This window comes from Lissotriton helveticus, chromosome 10, assembly GCF_964261635.1.
Source record: "Lissotriton helveticus chromosome 10, aLisHel1.1, whole genome shotgun sequence".
Taxonomy (NCBI): domain Eukaryota; kingdom Metazoa; phylum Chordata; class Amphibia; order Caudata; family Salamandridae; genus Lissotriton; species Lissotriton helveticus.
Genome location: NC_136071.1, coordinates 1114641853 through 1114667537, shown reverse-complemented (window position 1 = coordinate 1114667537; position 25685 = coordinate 1114641853). Strand labels below are relative to the sequence as shown.

At 45.0% G+C, this 25685-nt stretch overlaps 1 protein-coding gene across 1 annotated transcript in view; it reads left to right on the top strand.

Annotated features, from left to right (window-relative positions):
* COL6A6 (collagen type VI alpha 6 chain) overlaps positions 1–25685 on the top strand; it is a 633605-nt gene that overhangs the window by 441282 nt on the left and 166638 nt on the right. The window contains exons 11-12 of the mRNA XM_078663886.1: positions 18787–18865; positions 19623–19768. Of these exons, the coding sequence (XP_078520012.1) occupies positions 18787–18865; positions 19623–19768 (225 nt within the window). The remainder of the gene's footprint in view (positions 1–18786; positions 18866–19622; positions 19769–25685) is intronic.

Genomic DNA, 25685 nt, shown 5'->3' with positions numbered 1-25685 from the left:
AATGCCCAATCCTCTCAATCCAAGTCCTCATCTGCGAATTTACCAACATCTCATTTGTATACCTCTCCTGAATCTAGACAACGTGGAAGAGATCTCACTCGTCTGCCTCGCTCTCAAGAAGACAAGGATTCGGCTCTACGCTCTGTCTCTTCTCACACTACTACGCAGCAAAGAGACAAGTCTAGATCGCCTCTTAAGACGCCATCTGATGCTGACTGAATTCTTTTAATGCTTTAATGCTTTATTACCTTTTCTTATTATTTAAGCTTATAGCAGTGTTTGTTGTTCACAATGCTTTTCTTGCTCGCTTACCTCACTGAGATTTTACTGCTTCGTATAATTTTTTGATGTTGATTGAAGGCGTATAGCAGTGTTTGTTGTTGTTCTTATATGTTGCTTCATGCTCTATTGTTATCCTTTACTCGCTACTAGCATGGGATTTTTAGATTTTTAGATTTTTAATCATTTTGACATTTTGCTTCTTATGTATTGTACGGTTCTTATATCTCCCACATTTATTACCTGTCCCGCTTTTGTATGATGTCTAGGTGTCTTATTGCTCCCATTGTCTAGAGTGTTTTTCGTCATTTTCTTTTGTCTCTCTTCTATTGTATAACTTCCTGGGGTTTTTCCTCCTCTCCTTCTACCTACTATCTCTCTACCTCCTTTTATGTGATATTGTTGGTTTGGTTCCTCCTTGTACATCTTCTTTCGTGTTTCCCTCACTCTATTTTTCATATTCTTCTTCCTGGTATACCATGTTTTTATTTAGTCTTTTTCTTCATCTAATTTTCTTGCATTTTCCTTTTTTGGTGTGATCACTTTGGTTCTCTGTTTCGTATTGTGACCTATGTTTCCTTGTTCTTCTATGTTTTTACTCTGGATATTTGATATCCTCGCAGTATTTTGCTGATTGAAGACTTCTCTCCAAGTTGTTCCCTCTCCTATGGCGGTTCCGCTTTTTCTTTTCTATGTCTTGTCCTCCTTTTGCTTCATCCTCCTTGCTTTTCTTTACTCTCCTCATGTTCATCTCATGTAATATTTAGGTTGGGGGTTTATTGGTGACAGTTTATTGGAGGGGATAAAGAGGAGTTGGTTCCGATTTTGATGATGTTATTTTGTTATATTGTGCTTTATATATCTTATGTTACCATTTATCCTCTAGATCCTCACTCTTCTTTGCTTGAAGGGGGCCCGGTCTCCCTTGGCGTTACTCTAAGTGCGCCCAGACCCGCAGTTTACAGTTCAGGTTCCTTTTCTCTTCTACTTTCTTATCTACTCTTCCTTCTCCTTTTCTTTTTCCTTCTTTCCTTCTTCATTTCCCTAATTACTTTTTTTTAACCTCTATACCCTTTTTTTTTTTTTTTTTTCCCCCAGAGTAGCATTTCTATCTTTTCTATTTCTCCTCTTCCTCACTTCTTCTTTACATAATCCTATTCTCATGCCTTCCACCTATCCGTTGTCTGTGATTTCTTGGACTGTTCATGGCCTCACCCATTACATAAAACGCAAGAAAGTTCTTTCCTATTTACATTCTAAGCATGTGGACGTTGCTCTCTTACAGGAGACTCATTTGGACGATATTGAGTCTAGTAAACTCAGCAGGGACTGGGTTGGTAAAGTCATACATAGTTCAGTCTCTAAAGATGCTGACTGATTTTTCGGCTTTATGGTATTTTTGCTATTTTATGGTTTACGATAATTCCTATTATCTGATGCTTTAACAGTTCACTTAACTGCCTGTGGTTCTTTAGTATTATAAAATATGCATATTGTAGTACTGTTTTATTTGGTGCTCTATGTCATATTGTTATCCTGTGAGTTCCCAACAAATTTTGCATTTTATCATAAGGCTTTTTAGGAGTATTTACGCATTTTTGATCTCGTTTATTATATGCTGCATATCTATTACCTATTACATGTGGGACTCACTTCTTATTCATTCCCTTCTCCATGTTGTTATTACTGTGGTTTAGAACTCACACTGTTCATTTATTATTTACTGTATGGTAATTGTACCACGCATTTAATCATTCTCTTTATTCATTGACTGTGCTTTATGATAGTATCTCATGTTTTTCCACGACTTTTGATTATGTTACCCTGCTCTATTGTGTCTCGTATATTCCATATTATCCTTTGTTCTTTAGATTCCCACTCTTCTTTCCTCGGACGGGGTCCGGTTACCCCTTGGCGCTGCTTTTAGTGCGCCCAGACCCGTAGATAACAGTTTAGGTTCTCTTCTCTTTTTCTATCTTCGTATTTGTTTTACTTTAGTTTCTACCTGCTTTGTCTCTTTTAGATATTCACTTTGTTTTTCTAACTTACTTCTGTATTTCCTTTTCCTTCTCTCTTCCTTTCTTCTTTTCTTCTCCATTTTATTAGTTTTCCTCTTCTTCGACACATTTTGTCTCTTGCTTCCCAGAGCAACATTTTTCTTCTCTACTTTCTGTCCAATTGCCTTCCTTTCTTTCTCTGTACCTCTTGAATTCTCCTATCATGTCCTCTCCTAATTCGCTGTCAGTGATTTCCTGGAATGTTCATGGCCTCACTCATTATATCAAGCGTAAAAAGGTACTCACATACCTGCGCTCTAAACATGTGGACGTTGCTTTATTGCAGGAAACGCACTTAGATGATATTGAATCTAGTAAACTCAGCAGAGACTGGGTTGGTAAAGTGATTCACAGTAGCGTCTCCAAGCTTGATCCTACCAATCCTAATCCTGTTCGCAAGTGTGGGGTTGCTATACTTTTTCGTAAGTCACTCCCCTTCACAATTCTCAAAACATGGTCTGACCCGGAAGGTCGATATGTGTTTGTCAAGTTGAAAATTGGGAACTCTTTCATTTGCCTTGGTTCTATTTATGCCCCTTTAGGCTCCAAAAAACAGTTTTTTCTTCGTCTGAACCGCCTTTTCACGGAAATCGATGCCTCCCAGTTTCTCATTGGAGGGGACTGGAATTTGGCACCAGATCCTACTTTGGATAGAACAGGTTGCTTTGACACCGTTAACGCTCCAGATAGAGCCATTCTTAGGGACATTCTTGCTGATACTGGTCTAGTTGATCATTGGAGACTGAGTCATCCTCAGGACAAAGAATATACGTTCTTCTCACCTACACATGGTACATTTTCGCGTCTTGATTATTTCCTTCTTTCGCAACAGGCAGTCCAATTGGTTACACAGTCCCAGATCTTGGAAGCAGCCATATCCGACCATTCCCCTGTTCTTTTATCTCTTGATTTGGGTCTCTCCAAACCAGGACGTAAACCATGGCGCTTGAATATAGCCAGGTATAGAGCTCCAGCAGGTAAACTTCTTTTGCAATCACATCTCCAGGATTACCTTACTCTCAATGATACATCAGTCTCTTCTAAGAGAATAGTTTGGGCTGCGGCCAAGGCAACAATTAGGGGTAAACTCATGCGGGACGCTGCCTTACGCAATAAGGAAAATGCAGTCAAACAGACTGCTTTGGAGGACGACATTCGCCGACTCTCTCAATCGTATATCTCAAAACCAACTCTTCAGGCTCGTAAATCACTGGAGAAAGCGAGAATGTCTCTTAATAGTCTCTTTACTTCTAAAGCCGAATACGCTTTGCAAAAGATGAAAGGACGTCATTACGAGCAGGGGGAAAAGGCTGGTCGGTTATTGGCTGCGCAATTGAGACAGAGGGAGGCCGCTATGGCAATTCCAGCTATCAAATCAAGTGGTGGTGACGTACTTACTCGACCACAGGAAATTGTTGAGGAATTCGCTTCATTTTATAGATCTCTTTATTCTCCAAGCACTCATACAGATACACTTGCGATGAACACATTTTTAGATGCAGTTCATATTCCTAAACTCTCGGATGAGGGTAGAACCCTACTGGATGGTATTATTACGAAGGATGAAATTTCTTCAGCAATAGCTGCCTTGCCATCTCATAAAGCTCCGGGGGATGATGGTTTTCCTCCTGAATTTTTTAAATGGACCGGTCAGGATATGATTGACACTTTACATGCTGCATTTGGTGAGGCGGTGGAGGAGTCTTCTCTTGGTCCTCTGTCCAACAAGGCCGTTATAGCTGTCTTGCCAAAACCTGGCAAGGATCCTTTGTTATGCAGTAGTTATAGGCCCATATCTCTTTTAAATTCAGATGTTAAGATACTTGCTAGCATCCTTGCATCACGTCTTCGTAAAGTTTTACCTTCTTTAATCCACAATTCGCAGGTAGGTTTTGTCCCAGGTAGGTCATCTCGCAACCATTTACGCACCTTATCTCACACTTTATGGTCAGCTAAACATCTCACTGATGATGCATTACTTCTCTCTCTGGATGCTGAAAAAGCGTTTGATCGCATTGAGTGGGAATACCTTTTTTCTATCATGCAAAGGTTTGGGTTAGGCGACCAGTTTATAGATAAAGTGCGCCTGCTTTATGATGATCCATCGGCTCAGGTCAATTGCGGCGGTTTTCTTTCTACCCCATTTCCAATTAGACGAGGTACTCGTCAGGGATGTCCACTCTCCCCTCTTCTCTTTCTTCTCGCAATGGAGCCTTTAGCTGCTGCGACACGTCAATCTACTAATGTGGTAGGTGTCCCCCTTCCAATTGGTCACTCTAAAATTTATTTATATGCAGATGATATTCTCCTTACACTCACTGATCTTCCCCGCTCCCTTCCTGCTCTCCTCCGCATCATTAATGATTTCTCTTCTTTTTCTGGCTACAAGATAAATTGGGATAAGAGTGAAGCATTACCCATGACCATTGGTACAACGAAAGATGTGATTTCTGATTTCCCTTTCCATTGGCAACCATCCCGACTTAAATATTTAGGAATCTTAATTAATAGAGGGTTAGATAATATGGTCACGGACAATTTGACTCCTTTAATCATACAAATGCAAAGAGACTTTGATAAATGGAAGGCTTTGGGTTTATCCTTATGGGGGCGGGTTCAGGCGGTCAAGATGGTTACTCTTCCTCGATTTCTTTATGTCTTGGGTATGCTTCCTCTTCACATCCCCTTGACAACTCTGAGATCCATTGACTCCAAAATTAAACTTTTTGTCTGGGGTACTGCTAAACCGCGTCTTTCCTTTGCAAAACTAAAATCCCATCAGTTACAAGGGGGTTTGGGTCTTCCTTCTATCGAGCATTACTCGCTCGCTCTTCATCTTTCACAACTTGTTTTTTTTTCTACCCAAATCTAAAGACATACCTCAATGGGTCCCCCTTGAACGTCACTTATTAACTTCTGGTCTTGGTTTGTCCCTTTTATATGGTAAAGGGGTCAGTTCTTCTGATCCTAAAAACCCTATCTTATCTGCAATGCACAAATCCTGGCAGAGAAGTCATCGTATACTTAAATCTAATTCACGTATCCATTTTAAAGCCCCTTTATGGACTAACTCTGCCGTTCGTATTGGGGGTCGCATTCTGTCCTGGTCTGTATGGCAGGACGCTGGTATTCAGACTATAGATCAATTATTTCATAATAACTCTTTTAAATCTTTTTCTCAACTCTGTGAGGAATTTCATCTGCCATCCACACAATCCTGCAAATACACTCAGCTTCAACAAGTTCTCACAAAACATTTAGATTCTCCGCCTGACTTAATATCTATATCTCCTATTTTGTCTTACCTACAATCTTGGGGGAATCTTAAAGGTGTGACTTCTGGTCTTTATAAAACTTTTTTGCATCCCTTATTTTCACAGCCTCTCTCGCAAGCTCTCCAGTTAAAATGGCAATCTCGCCTATCGGTTGCATATTCCAATATTCAATGGGACCAAATCTTGGAAGGGTTGCATAAGGGAGTCCGTGAAGCCCGTCTTAAATTTTGCATTTTCAAAATTATACATGAATGGCATTGGTCTCCAGTCAAATTGCATCATGCTAAATTGTTATCACATACTTTGTGTTGGAGGTGTTCAGCTTCTGGTTGTGATATTACGCATATTGTTTGTGAATGTCCTCATACGACACCTTTTTGGCGTTTTGTACGGGAGACATTGGGCAATACCATGTCACTCCCTCTGCCCCTTACTCCTCTGAATATTATTTTGCATGATTTTCGTAGCCTTCCGAAGTTTTCTAGGCCGCAAACTCGTCTTCTCCACACAGCTTTGGCCACGGCAAAAATTTGTATACTGCGGCACTGGAAATCGCCTCTGCCTCCTTCGCAGGAAGAGTGGTTGGTGGCTATGATGCAAACAGCTCTACATGAACGTACAATTTATAATTTGCAGGATCAAACTTCCATTTTTCTCCAGGTCTGGTCTCCTTTTTTGGAAGCCACTGTGCATAGTGACTCTGTTTCCACTCCTCCTTCCCCTTTGACTGTTCCACCTTCTTAATTCTCTTCTTTTAGGTTCTCTTTTTTCGTACTGCTCAGTTTTACATTTTTTCTCCTTTACCTCTTGTGCTTACTCATGTTGCTCTGGGATTCTTGCTTATTCTTTTCCTTTTCTTTTTCTCTTCCTTTTCCTTTTATTCATTTTCTTCCTTTTCCTCCTGTTTCCTTTTCTTTATTCTTCTTCTATAATGTACTTATTTTACTATCTTCTCATTATTATTGTATTTAAGATTATGAAATATACTATATTTTTATGTCCTTATATTTATCATACTTCATGTAATACCTTTCCTCATTTGTATTATTTTACTTGTCAAAGATATTATCCTGCTTTAACTTTTGTATCTGTACTTTTATCTGAAAATTTCCAATAAAAAATTTCAACACAAAAAAAAAAAAAAACTAAGTTCTGGGGCGCTCGTCAGGAGACATATTGCACCAGCCCATTTCTCCAGTTAGCCCCGCCTAAAACAGAACCAACTACAAATCAAGAATGTGGGGCGAGGATGTGGCGTAATGGCCAGAGCTGCCGACTTTGCAGCTCGGGAACTAGGTTTGAGTCTTGGCGTCGGCTCAACATCTTGTGATTCTGGGCAAATCACTTAATCTCCCCATGCCTACCATAAATGAATGTGTCCTCAACTGGTGCTCTTGAAAAGTGACGGTGTTGATGATTAAGTGCCGGTGCTGAGCACCGGAAACCACTGGCTCAAATTAAGCACTGCTCAGCTTTGTTTATGCACCCATGAAGTGCATCTGCCTGTGGGTCTGATGTTGTATTAATTGCAACTGATGAAAATTGAATATTCACTAAAGTTTAGGAGGGGTTTAAGACCATTAACACAATAAAACCCACAGAGATTAAAGGAGTCCCACAGAATCTCACAATGTACCTAAACTGGGATTGTAGTCTATACATTTATTGTTTGGTTCATTAAAATCATTACAGTCACTTAAAGCTTAATAAAAGTAAAAGCGATTTCTTTTAAAAGACTATGGGTCATATTATGTATTAGGGCACACTTTTCCTGTTTGCCCCTGGCGCACCTAACAACAGGTGCGCCGGGCGCAAATAGAGAAAGTGCTCCTTATTACATAGAATGCACTGCCCCCAAGAGGTGTTTCACTGTGCAGACACTTTGCACTGCACTTTGAAGGGGGGTTAGAGATCCTCTCGCACCCATCTGCATGGGGATGTCTGGGAGGTCCATGCAACCCCGTTTTCACTCTACAGAGGGTGGCTCTCAGGGGCACACTGCCAGTGCTCCTCCTGAGAGTGTCTTTGCCTCTGAGCCCACATCTGTAAGGGGGCGCGGTTGCAGAGGCAAAGGGATGAACTCATTTGCATGGGGCATGCTCCCATGCAAATGAGGGAACACCCCCCCTCAAGATAGCGCTGGCGCTTTAAGTGCACACAAGCATCTGCAGCCCCTTCTGTAATATCAAAGTGTCGCTGGACAGTTTCTGTAATACGGCCTCCTAAATTAAAGTACAATACAATGCTGCTATCGAAATATATCCAACATTACTATAAACAGGCAGTAATTCTTTTCCAGTAATTCAGCTAAGATTCAGACCCAGGTCAGTAGACTCCAAAGTTGGCAGGTCACTCCAGTAGGCCACATCTCTATTCTATCATGCATGTTCCATTTGAGATTTTAGCCTAAGCCTGTTTTCATTATTTGCTGAGGAGGGTGGGATTGCCTGTATTTATCATTCACACTACGTGAATACCGTTCACTGTAGGCACGTATCTGAATTGCGCTGAAGCTGAACTTTATAGAGATAATTTAATATATTCACCATTAACATACTTAGGCATACAGAGATGTGATGTCACTAAGTCAAAGGTCAGATAATGTCACTTCCTGTGATGCAGTTAGGGGTCAAATATCTATTGCCTGCCTCTCACTGTAGAAACTAAATGGGGGGCACTACCAACCAGAATATAAGATCCTTAAGTATTGCCCGGCGATGTCGCCTCTTGAACCCACAAAGAAGTTAAACTATTGAAGAGGCAGGCGCTGGAGACTGGAAGGCAGGAAACAAGGTTTTTATTCTCTCCGGAGGAGAACACAACGAAACGGACAGAAGGTATCGTTCTGAGGTGCTCTAACTGCATCCCTGAGGCCTGGCCTCTTATACACAAGTTTATCTTTTTATTGCATGTAACACATTCTCGTCGATACTTTGATGTACGGAAAGACATCCTCCGAATCCCCCCTTCCCAGCCCGTTCCCACGCAAGGTTACAGTGGGAGTCCCCGCCCCGTTCACAACAGGTGATGATCATCGCGCAGCTGGATATTCCGCCGATTCACGGAGTGTGTGGGATTTGATTGGATCTCGTAGGGCGGGGGCTTTGATCAACCCGGGGATCCCTTGTTGGGGGGAAACTTTCTATTGCACGGGGAGGGGCAAGGAACAGTATCGGCAGAGCCGGGTTTCGGCCTGGGAACGAGGAAGACAAACGGGCACACGGGGAAAAGGGGTTTGCATCAAAGGACCGGGGATCATAAATGGGAAGAAGGGAGGTGTCGCGCTGGGAACAGGACGAGGGTCTGGGGCAGAGCAGCGCTGAAGAGGGGTTTTATGATTCGCGGCAGGTGCAGGCAGGGGGGTTGTCAGTATGCGGGGGATGCCGGCGAAGTTAGGAGTGGGAGAGAGGCGCGCTGGCTCTCGGCGGGAGCAGGGAAGCCATGGTGCTCAAAATGGCGGCTGTTTTACGCGCACAAAAAGGTTAAGGAGAGCAAGAGGGCGCCGATAATGTTGACGGTTTCAGCCTACTTTCAACAGTCCTCCCTTTTCAACATATCTAGCCAACTTGCTTACTCAATGTCAATTTTCATCAAATTCCTAACTTCGGTATCGTACAATGCTCTCATATGTTCGCTTCCAATGTCCACAGTTTTGGGAAAAATACAACTCGCACATAAAGAACACATAGGTGGCAAACATTGAATTCCTAAGCATAGGCCACATATTACAACTACGGGAATCATGATAATGGTGAGCAGTCTCCAGCCCCAGCTTTTGACGGTGTCCCAGAACCAACCACCAAGCGACCATTCTTCTTGCTCTTGGTGAACTTCCGAAGAGAGTCTGTGAAGATGTTCGATGGCTTTGTACACTGAGGGTGAGTTGTCCGGTATGTATGTACAACAGCTGGACCCAATAATGCGGCATGCTCCTCCACGGTCCGCCAGAACCACATCTAGAACGAGGCGGTTCTGAAGAGTCACCAAACGGACCGCTTGGAGTTCGGCAGTGTTGTTGGCAAAGATGCCCGCTGTGATGTTCATGGTTGTCTCGACTGCCTGAGTCAAATGTCGGATGGCACGGCTGTTTGCCATCGGGCCCCAGAGAGGGACGAGTCCTTTCATAGCATCGAGGAACTGCGCCCCTGTTGAGTCGGCTTGCTCAACGTCTTTGGCTCGTTTCTGCCTGTGGTGATTCGCTGGGGCCACATAAGTTGGAGGAAGGACGAAGGAGATGTAGCAAGTGCCCCCCCAGCCTTTGGGGAGCCAGGTGTAGGCTTTCGTGCCGCAGATGAAATACATGTTTGGGGATGACACAAAGGAAGGTGGATCCGTGGAATCCAGAGTTCTGGTAAAGCGGCAAGCGCTGCGACCCACCAGCTGTGTCCCAAGTCCTTCTACACACATGTGGCCTGTGACGTTGATGACCGTCAGGGCCACAGTCAGAGTGGCAGCCGTTCGTTTCCGCAGATAGGAGAAGGTGGGTCTGGTTGGATTGTTGAACACCTGCATTTCGATTCGTTCTTTAGCCGGGATGTCCATTTGGATCGAGTCGCTGGGGGTCAGCGGGCAGAAGTGTGTCTTTGTCTTGTTTCGCCCGGCCCCATGAGAAGAATGTGCTGCAGTTCTGCTGGAGGTGGCATTGCCCGTATAGCTCTCTTGCAGGAGGATCAGCCAGGCAAGGCAGGAGCCGTGGACAGAGAAGGGCGAAGGGATGAATGGTATTGAATGTCCAGTGGCATGGGGTAGCAACCCACAGATCCAGCAGTTGGTGGTATTGGTGGCAAGATTGTGCTGGTGAAGTAGCTGCACGAAAGAGTTGTTCCAAAACTCCTTTCGCCTCTCTCTTAGTTGAGGAGAGAGCGAAATTAGATAATGTTCCTTCATGGTGGTAGGCTGAGCAGTGGTTAGGAATGTTTCGTGAGCAGGTGCGTGTTCTTCCATAATCCAGAGCGTAGTCATGAGGAGAAAACAGAGGAGGATTACGATGAAGAGTGCAATTGTCTTTGAGCTATGGAGTCTGTCTATTCTCGGATTTCTGTAGTGGGTATTTCCTGCTGTCTTCGTCGGCTTCTTATTTGGCGCTTCCATCATCTTCTTATCTGGCGCTTCCATCATCTTCGTCTTCAAGGTGCTCGGTAGTGGGCAGGACCACAGACTTAGTTTTAGCTTCTCTCCAGGTAACCCTTGGTAGTTTGGGTCACCGTTCTGAGATCCTTTAACCTAGTCCGTGGCCTACTTAGCCGAAGCTCCCTCCTTTCGACGCAGGAAATACCCTTCTCGAGATGGCACAGTGGGATCAGGATGTTTTGAAAGTTCAAGTGCCTCAGTATCAGGGTAGCAGTTCAACGATGGTCGGTCCTGGTTCAGGAGCTCTTCTTGGGTGTTGACGGTGTCTGTCGTGGCCAGGGCAGGAGAGACCTTTTTGCAGTGATGAGCGTGCAGCCAGTGTTTCTTCCCCTCCACTCGAAGTGCGGTCCGAGTGGTGATCAGCACTTGCCAGGGGCCCGTCCACCGGGGTTCCAAACTCTTTGATCGCTGAAAATTTCGGATCAGCACGAAGTCCCCCGGCTGGATGGCGTGACCCGGACCCCTGGAAGCATCGGGGATGGCCTGCTGCACCTGCTGATGAAGGACAGACAAAGTTTCAGTCAATTTGTACAGATAATCAGACATTAGGACATCCGGAACGTCATGAATGGAAGTTGGTTTCGGGGCAGACCAGACGCTCATGGGTCGACCGAAGACAACTTCATAAGGGGTTAAGTGATGTCGGGTGGGGGTAGAGCGCATCGATAGCAATGCCAATGGGAGGGCGTCTGGCCATTTCAGGCCCGTCGTAGCCACTATTTTGGCCAGTTTAAGCTTTAGTGTGGCATTGTGTCGTTCGACAAGCCCAGCAGATTGAGGGTGGAAGACTGCGTGGAATTTCTGTTTAATACCCAGCCCATTTAGGATGAGCTGGATAACGTTGGCTACAAAGTGGGGGCCATTATCACTCCATAAAACACGGCAGAGGCCATAACGGGGGAAAAACTCCTTTAACAGAACCTTTGCAGTGGCCATAGCGGTGTTGTCACGGGTTGGATATGCTTCCACCCACTTGCTAAATGCGCACACCACGACTAGTACATATTTCAGGCCTTGGCATCTGTCTAGCTGGATGTAGTCCATCTGCAGGACTTCAAATGGGTGGTTTGGGACCCCAAATCCCCCCCGGGGTACTACAGTTCCTTTCCCGGGGTTGTGTTGCAGGCATATTAAGCATTGTTGGACCAGGCGTTTGGCGGAATCTGGGATCTTGTCATTGTGCCAAACCCTGGAGACAAGTTCGATCATGGGGGCTGATCCTATGTGGGCAGGGGAGTGTGCCATGGTTAATATGGGAATCAAGTACGAATCAGGTAGCAACCATCTGTTCGTGTCTTTTGTCCGCCAGCAGCCTTCATCGTCTTTCAATCCCACCCGTGTCCATTCAGTCAATTCGTGTTGTGTGCTAGTCGTTTGTATGTCTCTAATTGTGTCCTTGGCGTCAGTCCAGTTTTCTGCTTGTGACCTGGTCACGTACATATGTGTTGTCGTTCTATTTTCAGCTGTCGTTCGGGCGGTGAGTCGGCTAGTGCATTTCCCTGTCCAATAATGTCTGTCACTTTCTTGTGTGCCTGGCATTTGATAACGGCAAGTTTGTTGGGGAGGAGGACAGCTTCAATTAAGGCGGAGACTAGATCCCCGTGCAAAATGGGTGTGCCGTGTGAGGTCAAGAATCCTCTCTCCCTCCAGAGGAGCCCAAAATGGTGAACCACCCCGAAGGCATACTGGCTGTCGGTGTAAATGTTCGCTGTGGTTCCTGTTGCCAGGATGCAGGCTCGCGTCAAAGCAATCAGTTCCGCTGCCTGGGCAGATCGCTGGGCGATGCGGGCTGTTTCTACTACAGTTCGAGCCGTGGTGACTGCATAGGCAGCGGAAGTGGTACCATCGGGGAGTTTGATGCAAGAACCGTCCACCCACAGCTCCCCGTCGGGGTCAGGGAAAGCCGTGTCTCTGAGATCGACCCTACTCCTGGTCTGTTCGTCCGTAAGAGTCACGCAGTCATGTACGGGGTGCACATTGGGATCGTTCTCTGGCAAGGGTAACAGAGTTGCTGGGTTCAGTGTGGTGCATCTTTTCAGGGTGATATGGGGGGCAAGCAAGGTCAGTTCGTATCCAGTCAGTCGTGCACTCGTCAGATGTTGCGTCTTGGTTTGGTTCAGGAGGGTGTCGACTGCATGGGGTACCAGTACCGTGAGGGAATTCGAGAGTACAATCCCCTCACTCTGTCGGATAGAGACTGCAGCAGCAGCTACAGCTCGAAGGCAGGCAGGCAAGGCTCTGGCGACAGGGTCAAGAGTGGCAGAGAAGTAAGCGCACGGTCGTTGCTTAGGGCCGATGGCCTGGGTCAGGACAGATAAAGCGCACCCCTCCCTTTCGTGAGTGTAAAGGGAGAAGGGCTTTTTGTAATCAGGGGTACCCAGGACAGGGGCTGAGCAAAGGGCATCTCGCAGTTCTGTGAAGGAAGTTTGACACTCAGGGGTCCAAGGGAGTGGGGAAGGGACGTCTTTGTTTAGCAGAGAAAGCAGTGGTTTTACAACGAGGCTGAAGTTTGGTAACCATTGTCGGCAGAAGGAGGTGAGGCCTAATAGGGAGCGAACCTGCTTCTGGGTTTTAGGGACAGGGGTATCTAGAACGGTTTGGATTCGATCAGGGGTGAGTTTTCTTCCATCTTTGGACAAAAGGTGGCCTAGGTAAGTGACCTGGGGTAGGCAGAACTGCAACTTCTTCTTGGAGACCTTGTGGCCATTTTCCGCAAGGAAGTGCAAGAGTTGAATGGTGGCGGTAACCGCTAGAGGGGTGGTGTCGGCTGCCAAAAGGATGTCATCGACATATTGTACCAACACCACCCCGTCGGGTAACTGGACTTGGTCTAGTTGTCTTTTGAGGGCCTGGCTGTAGATGCTAGGGCTTTCCGTGTAGCCTTGAGGAGCTCGGCAAAACCTATATGAGCGGGCTTTTAGGGTAAAGCCGAAGAGATATCGGCTGTCCGGGTGGATGGGGATGGAGAAGAATGCGTTCTTGAGGTCGATGACGGAAAAGGTGGTGGCAGTGGATGGAATCAAGGTCAGGATGGTGGTGATGTCTGAGACCACAGGGTACTGGGGTACCACCACTTTGTTGATCTCTCGGAGGTCGATGATGAAACGGTATGCTTTCTCATCTCCCTCTCCCTGCTTCTTGATAATGGGCAAGATAGGGCTGTTGCAAACGTTGCTAACCACTTCCTCTACCACTCCTGCGTCTATCAGTGACTGGATAATCATTACCAATGCCTTCTCGCCCTCTGGCGATATCCGATATTGTGGGAGTTTTGGGAGTGTTGCGTCTGGTCGGACAGTAATGTGCACTGGGTCAATTAACATACGCCCTACGTCCGAATCCGCTTTGGCCCACAGATACGGAGGTAGAGTGTCAAGCAGGGACGCGTCAACGTCGGTGATGGAAAACATGTGTCGGGGAGAGCAATGTCTAAGCAGAACGGGGTTGTCGTAAAGAAACACTCGAACTCCATCTTGAGAACACCTAATCGTCGCTCGGAAGTGTTTCAGTAAGTCAAGTCCCATAATGGCGTCAGGGCTATTGGAGGAAAGCAAGAACGTGGTGTCGGTGGTGTTGTTTTCTACGTCAAAGAGAATCGGGGCAGACAAAGGGTTGGTGGAGGGCGTTCCATCGAAACCTGTCGATGTTATGAGTGAGCCAGACAAGGGTGCCCTTGGAATCAGTCGTTTAGATAACGCACTACGTGTTGCGCCAGTGTCTACCAGAAATGGAGACTTGGTACCCAGGACCTTAGCAGTGACATAAGGGCCCTGCTGGTCAACATAGAGCTCGACTGGATCCCTCCCTCGCCCTTGGCTGTCCTATGCGAAGGTGTGAGTGTCGTCATAGTCAGATTGTTGATATTGGTTCTGTCGGGGTCGATCGAACGTATTTGGTCTGCTTGACCTGTCATTAGTCGCGTCATTTGGGGGCCCTCGTTGTTGTCCCTTAGGTCTCGGTCCATTTGCTACATCCCTGGGGTCTTTGTTTCTGATCATTTCCAGAAGAACTGGGCACTGGGATTTCCAATGGCCAGTCCCTTTGCAGAAAGCGCACTGGTCTTCTCTAAGGTCTGTGCGTCCACTGTAGGAAGTCACAGTGCGGTCCTGGGGAAATGTAGTCTTAGGGACGTTTGTCTGGTAGTTTCCTCGGTATTGGTCTCGTCCTATAGTCACCCCCTGCAGTTTGGCAATCATCACCCTCTCTTTTAAGTCTTTCTTCTTTTTCTCTGTCGCCCTATCGTTTTCGTTTTTCTGATGCTCATAATATTGGGCCATTTGGAGAATCGCTGTAGGTTTGGAGGCTGCCCAACTACTCTCGCTGGCCTGTAGTTTCTGGGAGATTTCCGATGATAGGCCCTTAACATAATTCTGGACAAACAGATGGTGTCCGGTTGCAGTGGTCATGTCCTGGCCGCTGTAATCGGAGAACACCGTTTCAAACCGGGAGAAGTATTCCGATACATCCTCCTGGGGTTTTTGGCGACAGGCTGTTACTATCGACCAGTCCACTTTCTTTTCTGGGATTAGGGTTTTTAATTTCTCTACGATTTTATCTGGGAGGTCTAGGATGGATTTCAACGGCTTTTGTCCTGGTCCCCGTTGTTTGTCCAGGTCATCGAGTTGTGACCAGGTATGTCCAAACAGCTCAAGGTGGTCGACTTTCCGGATTTGCTTCCACACATCAGCTGGTAGACATAACCCGAAGAACAAGTCGATGTCAGCCAGGGTCATGATCGTTGAACCCAGGGCTGTACCCAATTCAGTATAGAAGGCAGTGGGGTTTTTACGTAGGTCGGGTAGAGATTTCCGGAATGTCAGTATCTCTTGCCGGTCCCACGGCTGGTAGACCCAGTTGTACACTACCCTTCCCTTCGCATCTTGGTTGTTTGCATCATCGTGAGTCCCTGTACCCCTAGGAGGAACCCAGTAAGGGGCAGCCTCACGTATTGGCATCATGGTGTTAGATTGCTCGGTTGGTGGTTCGGTCACTACAGGGGCTGCGGATTTAGCTCCCGGCTTTCGTTCAGTGAGGTGGCGGAAAACCTCAAGCGTACGCGTAAGGAGGTCCGACACATCACACTCGCCCTCATCCCCGATATCGACCTTCCGGTACAGAGTCCTTAGGCTCTCGGGACCTTTGTCTCGATATCGGTCCTCGTATGCATTCAAGACATGATAACACAGTCGTACGGTAAAATGTCGTCTGTGACTCCCTGTATACGAGCTGAACATATCTGTGATGTACTCTTCATCATCCTTCCTTTCTACCAGTGTCCTTGCTATTTTGTCGATCCCCGCTCGCTCATCTTTGTCTAGTCTGTTTGTTCTTGCAGAGCCAGCCCCTCGAGTCCCATGCTCGTCTAACGTCGTTGTTGATGCGGGTTTTAATACAAGGGGTTCGGCTGGCACAGAGGCCATTGGGGCCGACGCTGTGGCGGTACCTTCGTTTGTACCTGGGGGTGGCGCGTGCTGCGCCACGGGTTGAGAAGGGGCGTATGGAGGGGGCATGTAGATGATAGGAGGACCTAACAGCAGGTCCTCATTGGCTTGTCGTTTCGAGGGTAAATCAGGGTAGAGCATGGAGGGGGTTCTAACCGGACACTGGCTTGGCGTTTCCATTTCTAGTTTCTGTTTAGCTTTCTCTCTTTCTTTTATCTCTTTTTCTAGTTTCTGAGCAGCTAGGTGGGCTGCTTTTCGCAGCTCTTTTTCCAACCTACTCTCAGTTTTCTTTTTACGTTGTTCAGTTTCTTTTCGCCACATGCCGAAGCTGTCAAGCATAGTAGGTGTTGTCTTGTTTTTACCCAGGGCAGTTTCTAGCGTTTTTATTTTATCGTCATCGAAGGATCCTATCAGGGGCCATTGACTTTCTTGACCCTTTTTTGTATATTTATGCCATAGTTTACTATAGGCTATAGCGGTCAATCCATGCTTCATGAACATGTCCTTATTAGGGGTGCCTTCCAGTGGGGCTGGATGGTCCATCTCTAATAAGCGGTCCGGGCTAAACAGGCTACCAATCAGTGGGGAGAAGACAGACATGACGGCTCGTAACGAGGGACTAAAAAGTCAGCACTGCCTATCTTATCACTAGGTGCAAAGACGGGACAGAATATTTCTATTCTACGTTGTTTGCAGGCAGTGAATACCTCATGGATCAAAATAACAAAAGACCAATAAATAACAATGGGGAGAATGAGTAGGTCCGCAAAGATCTGCGTTACCTACCCTTTTCACTATCTGCAAAAAGGGTGGTCTCTTCCCTGTTTGCAGACAGGGAATCTCCAGAAAACAAAAGTTTTGCGAACAACAGTTCAGTTTCAAGTGATTATTGAGTGGGGGAGAAAAAATAAGCACGGCTGCTGCCCTACCTATCCTCCACTGCTTGCAAAGAGAGAGCCCGTTGTTTCTCCGTTTGCAGACAGTGAATCTCCAAATAAATAAAAAGAGCAATACTAGTATTTTTGAACAAACAAGCAATCAAGCAAATATTTCGCGACTTGTCGTGGTTACACGACCTTACCCGGACCGCATGGACAGTTTCCTGTCTTCCGAATCCAGCGCCCGATCGTCCTCTCTTCTTCGTTATCCTCGCGGCACTCCTGATGGTTCCCAGTCAGGACCGTAGATCACTCGAGAGAGGTCTGTTCGGAACCAGTGAAGTTCGGATGATCGGCTGTCAGACGAGGGTCTATCGGACAGACGCGTTCCCGATCGTTGCAGTCGTTCACTTTGTCGTCAGGACCTCTCCCACTGGATCCATGGGTCGCTGATGGGCCCCACGCTTGGGACGCCAATTGTAGAAACTAAATGGGGGGCACTACCAACCAGAATATAAGATCCTTAAGTATTGCCCGGCGATGTCGCCTCTTGAACCCACAAAGAAGTTAAACTATTGAAGAGGCAGGCGCTGGAGACTGGAAGGCAGGAAACAAGGTTTTTATTCTCTCCGGAGGAGAACACAACGAAACGGACAGAAGGTATCGTTCTGAGGTGCTCTAACTGCATCCCTGAGGCCTGGCCTCTTATACACAAGTTTATCTTTTTATTGCATGTAACACATTCTCGTCGATACTTTGATGTACGGAAAGACATCCTCCGAATCCCCCCTTCCCAGCCCGTTCCCACGCAAGGTTACAGTGGGAGTCCCCGCCCCGTTCACAACAGGTGATGATCATCGCGCAGCTGGATATTCCGCCGATTCACGGAGTGTGTGGGATTTGATTGGATCTCGTAGGGCGGGGGCTTTGATCAACCCGGGGATCCCTTGTTGGGGGAAAACTTTCTATTGCACGGGGAGGGGCAAGGAACAGTATCGGCAGAGCCGGGTTTCGGCCTGGGAACGAGGAAGACAAACGGGCACACGGGGAAAAGGGGTTTGCATCAAAGGACCGGGGATCATAAATGGGAAGAAGGGAGGTGTCGCGCTGGGAACAGGACGAGGGTCTGGGGCAGAGCAGCGCTGAAGAGGGGTTTTATGATTCGCGGCAGGTGCAGGCAGGGGGGTTGTCAGTATGCGGGGGATGCCGGCGAAGTTAGGAGTGGGAGAGAGGCGCGCTGGCTCTCGGCGGGAGCAGGGAAGCCATGGTGCTCAAAATGGCGGCTGTTTTACGCGCACAAAAAGGTTAAGGAGAGCAAGAGGGCGCCGATAATGTTGACGGTTTCAGCCTACTTTCAACATCACCTCCTAAGATGCTCTGAAAGATTGAGAGGTATGGTTTGTATTTTTCACAGCTCCTATATTTACAAATGGTACCTTTGCCTTAATGTGAGACCGAAGATCCAGGACTCCAATGCAAAAAATTGGAAAAGGATTCTGTAACAAGAAGCACTGGCACAATTCACAGTTTCCCCTCCCTGTAGCTGGGCAGGGAAAATAGTGTCCTTTGTGTTTGCAGAAGAGAAGCAAGCATTGAAAATGTAAGAAAGGCACTGTTTTGGTGTTTGACGTTTTTATTTTCAGGGTTTCTTTATTTTACTTTGATATAGTTCTAGCAAATGCCCTTGAATCTGTGAATGTACAAACATGGCCTCTGTCTCCAACAGGTGATAGTGATCTTCTCTGATGGACTAGACGAGAGTGTGGAAGAGCTTGAAAAAGTATCGGAACAACTCAGGAAGGAAGGTACAGTACTGTGGCGCGACTCTAGTACTGTGGCGCGACTCTAGTGCTGTGGTGTAACTATAGTGTTGTGGTGTGACTCTAGTGCTGTGGTGCGACTCCAGTGCTGTGGCACGCCTCTAGTGCTGTGGTGTGACTCTAGTGCTGTGGCGTTACTTAAGGGCTGTGGCGCGACTCTAGTGCTGTGGCACGCCTCTAGTGCACTTGTGTGATCTTAGCGCAGTGGCGCGACTCTAGTGCTGTGGCGCGACTCTAGTGCTGTTGCATAACTATAGTGTTGTGGTGTGACTCTTGTATAGAGTAGAGACGATCTACTGACATTATTTGTGCCTTTCTCCCTGCTACTCTATAATATCCTTCTGCCCTGAACTCAAGAATCCTAGGAAGAGCCTCTTTAGCTCAGATCCTATCTGTACTTAAGCAAAAGACTTGGATAGCAATGTGCGTTGCTGCAAAGGCACTGTTCCCATTTGTAAGCTGTGCAGCAGATATGCAAATGCATTCTGCCAACTTGTCTCCTGCATACTTAAAGGGTTGCCAAGTGTTGGGGGTCTACCCCAGGGCCCAACAGTTAAAACCACATAAGAAATAATATGTAGTAGGTTTAATGGTGCATAATATTCTGAGTGGTGTTAGTGAGTCAGCTCTGACAGTCTGATTGTATGAGAAGAGGCGAATGGCACAGATACAGAACTAGGGTCATTTGTATACTCTTGCGTTCAATATAATTCACATTTATTAAATTATTTTGTTTCAATAGGGTTAAGTGCATTGTTCACCGTCGTTCTGGAAGGCGCTAGTGGAATCCACGATATTTCTCTTATCGAGTTTGGAAGAGGGTTTGAATACCAATCTCAGTTAACGATAGGGATGCAGGATATTGGCAGAAGATTGTTCAAAGCACTGGTAAGTTGTAGTTGTATCTTGAGGGTAGCCATGAAAACTTAACTCATCATCTTAGAGTATTCAATGATTGACTATTGCCCTGGTTTGCTTCCAGGACAGGTAAGTGCCTATCTCAGAGTACTCTATCTGTCACTATTGCCTGGTTTGCTTCCAGAGACAGTACCTTTTAGTTGTACAGTGGTGATGGGAATACGAATAAAATTCATTGTCTCATATTGTGCAATTGTGATAATTGCCCTAGATCACTTCCAGAAGTTGTAATTGTATTTTGAAGGTGGACATGAAACCATGGTTTGCTGTCTTTGAGTATTCACTGTGTGCATATTGCCATGGTTTACAAAACAGAGCTAGTACATTATTTGTCTATGACTACCTACTGTCTGGCTGTTACCTTGGTTCCTTCCACAACTGGTAAGTTATTCGTCTTAGAATACTCAATGGGTGACTATTGCCCGGTTCTCTTCCAGAGCTGGTAAGTTATAGTTCTGTGTTGAGGTTGCCGTGAAAGCAAGACTCATCCTCTTAGAGTTGTTAGCATATGACTTGCCAGTTAACGTCCAGTACTAGTATGTTGTAATTGTGGGTGAGGGTGAGCAGGGAAACAACCTTTACAACGCAACTTTTACAACGCACTACCATTACCACAAAACTTTTACAATTAACATCAATTACATCGCATGCCATTACAACGCAACCATTACAACACATGACACTACAACGCATACCACTACAACGCATGTCATTACAACGCATACCATTACAACACATAACATTACAACGCATAGTACCCTTACACTTTCCAACACTTACCCTACTGTTGCACGCCCCTGGAGTTAGAATAGTACTTTTTACCCCTACACTATCCAACACTTACCCTCCTGTTGCACCCCCCTGGAGTTAGAATAGTAATTTTTACCCCTGCACTATCCAATACTTACCATACATGTAATGTAATGTTATGCGTTGTAATGGTATGCGTTGTAAAGGTAGTGTGTGTTGTAATGGAATGCGTTGTAAAGGTAGTTTTTAAAAATTCGTTTTAATGGCATGCGTCGTAATGGAATGCGTTGTAATGGATGGTGCGTTGTAAAAAATGCGTTGTAAAGGTATGCGTTGTAAAAGTATGCGTTGTAACGTCATACATCCGGTGAGCCTGAAAGTATGACTTTCCATCTTAGAGCATTCAGTGTGTGAATTACCCTGATTCAGTTCAAGAGCTAGTAAGTTCTGATTCTATGTTGAGGGTGAGCATGAAAGCATGACTAGCCATCATATAGTACTCACTGTGTGATTTTTGGTAAGTTAATATGTTGAGGTTGAAAATTATAGCTATATATTAAGTACAGGCATGAAAACGAGATGCATCATTTTAGAGTACCAAATGTGTGCCTCAGACTATTGTCTGTTCCTCTTGCAGAGCTGGTAAACTGTAATACACTCACTTTGTGACTATTAACTTAGTTTGTTTATGGAGTTCATAAGTTGCTGCTGCTGTTGTACTAGCACCATGATGCCTTTGCATGAGAGTTTGTGCTTTCAAATTAATAAATATTGTGAAGGTGGCGATACAACCATGACTCGCTGGGTTATTATACTCAGTTTCTGACTTGTGAACTCATAGGTTGGAGTTATACCTTTAGGGCTGTCTTGAATATATACCTTGTCAACTTACCGTATATAATTAATGACTATTTCCCAATACACCTTTCAATGAGTTTGTTTCTGCAGTGACTCAAAGTTAGAAGAGGACTGCAGACAGGTGCTAGATTTCCTATCAATGATATATGCATTTGATTGAACTTCATAGGCAACTTTGCTGGAAGCTCTTCTTCCAATGTGACTGCATGTTCATGAAGAAAATGAATATTTTGTGGTGATTGTATAGATTTATTCTTTCCACCAATAATCAATTTATGCATGTTGCCTTCTCATCAGTGTTAGTTTTACTATAGTGAACATTTGCTCAGTGTCACTGCACTGAGACCACCATGTTAACCATCTGCTGGCAATTATATGAGAACATCAGAGGAGCCACATAGGTCACTGTAACCTGTACAGTGTGTGAGAGGTACCTTACTTAAGGAAGTTGCTCATCCAGGTATTTGTTTTAATTCTCGCCAAATTTTGTAAAGAGGCCCATCATTTTTCTGTTACGCCATTGCTCATCATATGAGACCTGGACAGGCTTTGACTATTTCTTTTATTTATTTGGGTACTTTTGAAATCTGGACCTAGCCACAAGGGCGTAGAGTCCTTTTCATAAACAGGGTCTCTGTTAGCCTCCACTGGAATTACCAGAACTTGGAAGTAATAATATTTATAATAATAATAATTACAACAATAATAGTTATTATATTTATTGCTACTATTATTATTAGCATTATAATTATTGTTAATATTATTATTATCAAAAGAGTATTTCCACCAACCACTATGAGTCACATTTCCAATTATATCCTAAGTTTTCAATTATATCTGTTATCTGCTATGTCTATATTGCCCTGCTTACAATGTATCCAAGAAAACAAATATGAATCAAGACATATATGAAGTAGGTACCAGCCAATATGGCAATCACCACCAGGTGAGTGCTATTACTTCTCAAATGTTGGAGGATGGTAGAGGAATTTCTAAACAATATTTTTGTATACCTTACAATGGCTAAGCAAACAATGCAAAAGGAGTTTAAGACTATCATCCTAGATTATTGCTGGTGAACCCAACCAATTATGCAATTCAGTGTTTACACCATAACTGTCAATTATATAGAGTGTAAAGTTCACAGTCTACATTAAGACCACATCGTACACTGCCTAACCTACTACCCCATCTTGGGCCTACTTTTCTTAATGCAACTTCTATGTCACTTTCACCTCTATTTGATAGAACGTGATTCATCCCTAAAAGGCGTATAATGGTAATCATTTTAGCCTCATGATTACTCCAAAAGTCTTGTGCGAAATGGTAATTATCATCTCATTTCTCACGTGTTCTCAAAAAATCTGTGTCAATGCTCTTTAAGTAGAAGCTACTTATATTTTAAAACACATACACGTGATGGCATACAATAAGGACATAATAATGCAATTGATTAATTTCTTATTTAACAATTCATGCTGTTATTGTGGTTTGAAAACAGCTTTTGTTTGTGCATAGTATATTTACAGAAGATACAACTACCATACTTGTAAAAGCTGGTGGACCTATAGCAAGCCATTTGTTTGGTTTGCTCTCATGTTTAGGTCTATCAGTAGGACAAAGTAACTGAGGTAGAAAATCAGTTTATTAATATGTAATTACCAAGTGGGAGTTCAATGTGTATCTAGGTCTTGGTCCAGTTTTAGAACATACCAGTATTTATTAAGAATAGAAAAAATGTTTCCCTTGTGAAAGCTGTTAGGCACCATACCTTTTCTTCTTTCCCACTAGTGCTCTTTTTGTATCTGCCAAAAAATCAATATAGTTCACATTATCACCTTTATTTTTAGCTTCAACATAATATCTTATCTGACTACCCTGTTTTGCTTTTTCTTCACATATTTCAGTAGTGCTACAATGTATTTTAGTTTGCAGTAGTTAACCAATAGGTACATTATTGATTTGGTGTGTGCAGTGACATGACTTTGGTAGGATGTTACAAGATGCAGTCTTCTTGTGAAACCTACTCGGCAATGTATTGTTCTGCACATAAAGCTCAATATCAAGGAACAGTATTTCCTCCCAATGGTATTCTAATAAAAATCGCCATGCATTGCTAATTCTTTTACAATTTACCACTTCTAGCAGAGCTCATCTACATGTTTTGTGTTACAACTTTAACAACTTTTTGCTGTGAGAGGGTCTGTGCCAGCATACAGAAACAGACTATATGGCACAAAGCCTGAAACCTCAGGCATATGGAGAGAAATATAAACAACATGATGCAGCATTCTAACTACATACAATTCATACCTTAATAACTGAAAACCGCTAATACAAGATATAACACATGCACATGTCACCTACAGAAAACGTAAATAAAAATGCTGACATTTGATATTTGTTACCGAATTGGTAACGTGAAAGCACGGCAGTCGCCCTCTTTTCCCTTATACAAACGTTTTAATACAGTGCAGCGTGTTATCATATTTTCAAGGGGCTTTAAGAATGTCTACTTTCCCTGAACTTCCTTTATATTGTCATTTTTTAAGTCCTGTTGCAAGCTCACACTTTTCTCAGATATTATTTCCTCAAGAATCACTGTGTACTTTCACAGGGCCAATGCATGCTCAAATGTCTGGTTGTTATCTTGACTTCCTCCCAATTCCTTCCCATCAATCAAGTTGTTTCAGCGCGTTCGAATAACAGACCGATAAACTACCACCTTCATATTTTTTTATCAGTAATGCATTTTTAGAGCAATTCATTTCAGGATGACCCTGTGCCTCATGGGAACAGTCGAGCCCGAACTGCCAAGCTATGCCTTCCCTGGACCGGAAACAAGCTTCCGAGGACGAGGTTCTGGCATTTCAGCCGTCTTCAGCCCGGCTTGCTTGAATCCAGTGGCAAAGTGAGCAAGGGACTCACGTCTGAGCATACCCTGCCAACTTATGGCGAACAAAGTGGTGGTCCAGGGAAGGCATGGCTTGGCAGTTCGGGCTCGACTGTTCCCATGAGGCACAGGGTCATCCTGAAATGGTCAGACTGATTTGCATATGGCCATGTATGAACTGGGGTGGCAGAGTGGGCTAAAGAACGGTGTTGGATTAAACCCAGATCTTTTGACTGGGTGTGAGTGTTTGATTGATTCACATGCTCCGTCCATCATCACCCCCTTTTGTACCGCTTTTGGCTGCCATAAGTGTGGCAGGGTATGCTCAGACGTGAGTCCCTTGCTCACTTTGCCACTGGATTCAAGCAAGCCGGGCTGAAGACGGCTGGAATGCCAGAAACCGGTCCTCGGAAGCTTTTTTCCGGTCCAGGGAAGACATGGCTTGGCAGTTCGGGCTGGACTGTTCCCATGAGGCACAGGGTCAGACTGATTTGCATATGGCCATGTCTGAACTGGGGTGGCAGAGTGGGCTAAAGAACGGTGATGGATTAAACCCAGATCTTTTGACTGGGTGTGAGTGTTTGATTGATTCAGATGCTCTGTCCATCACCACCCCCTTTTGTACCACAATTGTATGGCATTATTTACTCTAATCTACGTTATGGTCGCAGTTTTTGTCATTCTGAATTTAAAAAGTAATTATGAGTAGGGGGCCGGGCGATAAACTCCACTCCACCAGCAAAGTTCACAGAGTTTAGGCCACTCTGCATTACGCATGCAACACGGAGTTCCAGATAAGTTCCACCAAACGCAGCACTTGGGGCACCCATGTGACATGGCCGGACCCCAGAGCCAAAATCGGACCAGGAAGAGGGACTGCGTAGCCCCTCCCCCCCCAGTATAATGGCCGGGCTCCGGGGGATAGGGTACCTAGGGACAAAATTGGCCTGAGGAGGGGGTGCCGCAAGGCAAAATATAAATCATCCAAGTGTGTTTTCTCTGCCATGCCACAATTGTAAAGATATCTGATGAAGACGTTTGCGGAACAATCAATTTGGCAAAGGTACGACACACAAGGTCACTGGAGACATTTTCTCAGTGTCCTTTATGCAGTTGTAGTGTAGGAGATGCACTATACATTTACCCAACGAGGTAGTACTTACTAATTAAGCTAACACAAGGAGAGGATGGGCGGAGTGCTGAAACTTTTCAGACACTCACCTCCAGTCACAGATCCAGGTTAAATTCAACATCGTTCTTTAGCTCACTTCGCCACCTCAGTTCAGACCCAGCTATATGCAAATCAGACTTCACCCTGTGCCTCATGGGAACAGTCCAGCCCGAACTGCCAAGACAGATCTTCCCTGAACAGTAAACAAGCATCCT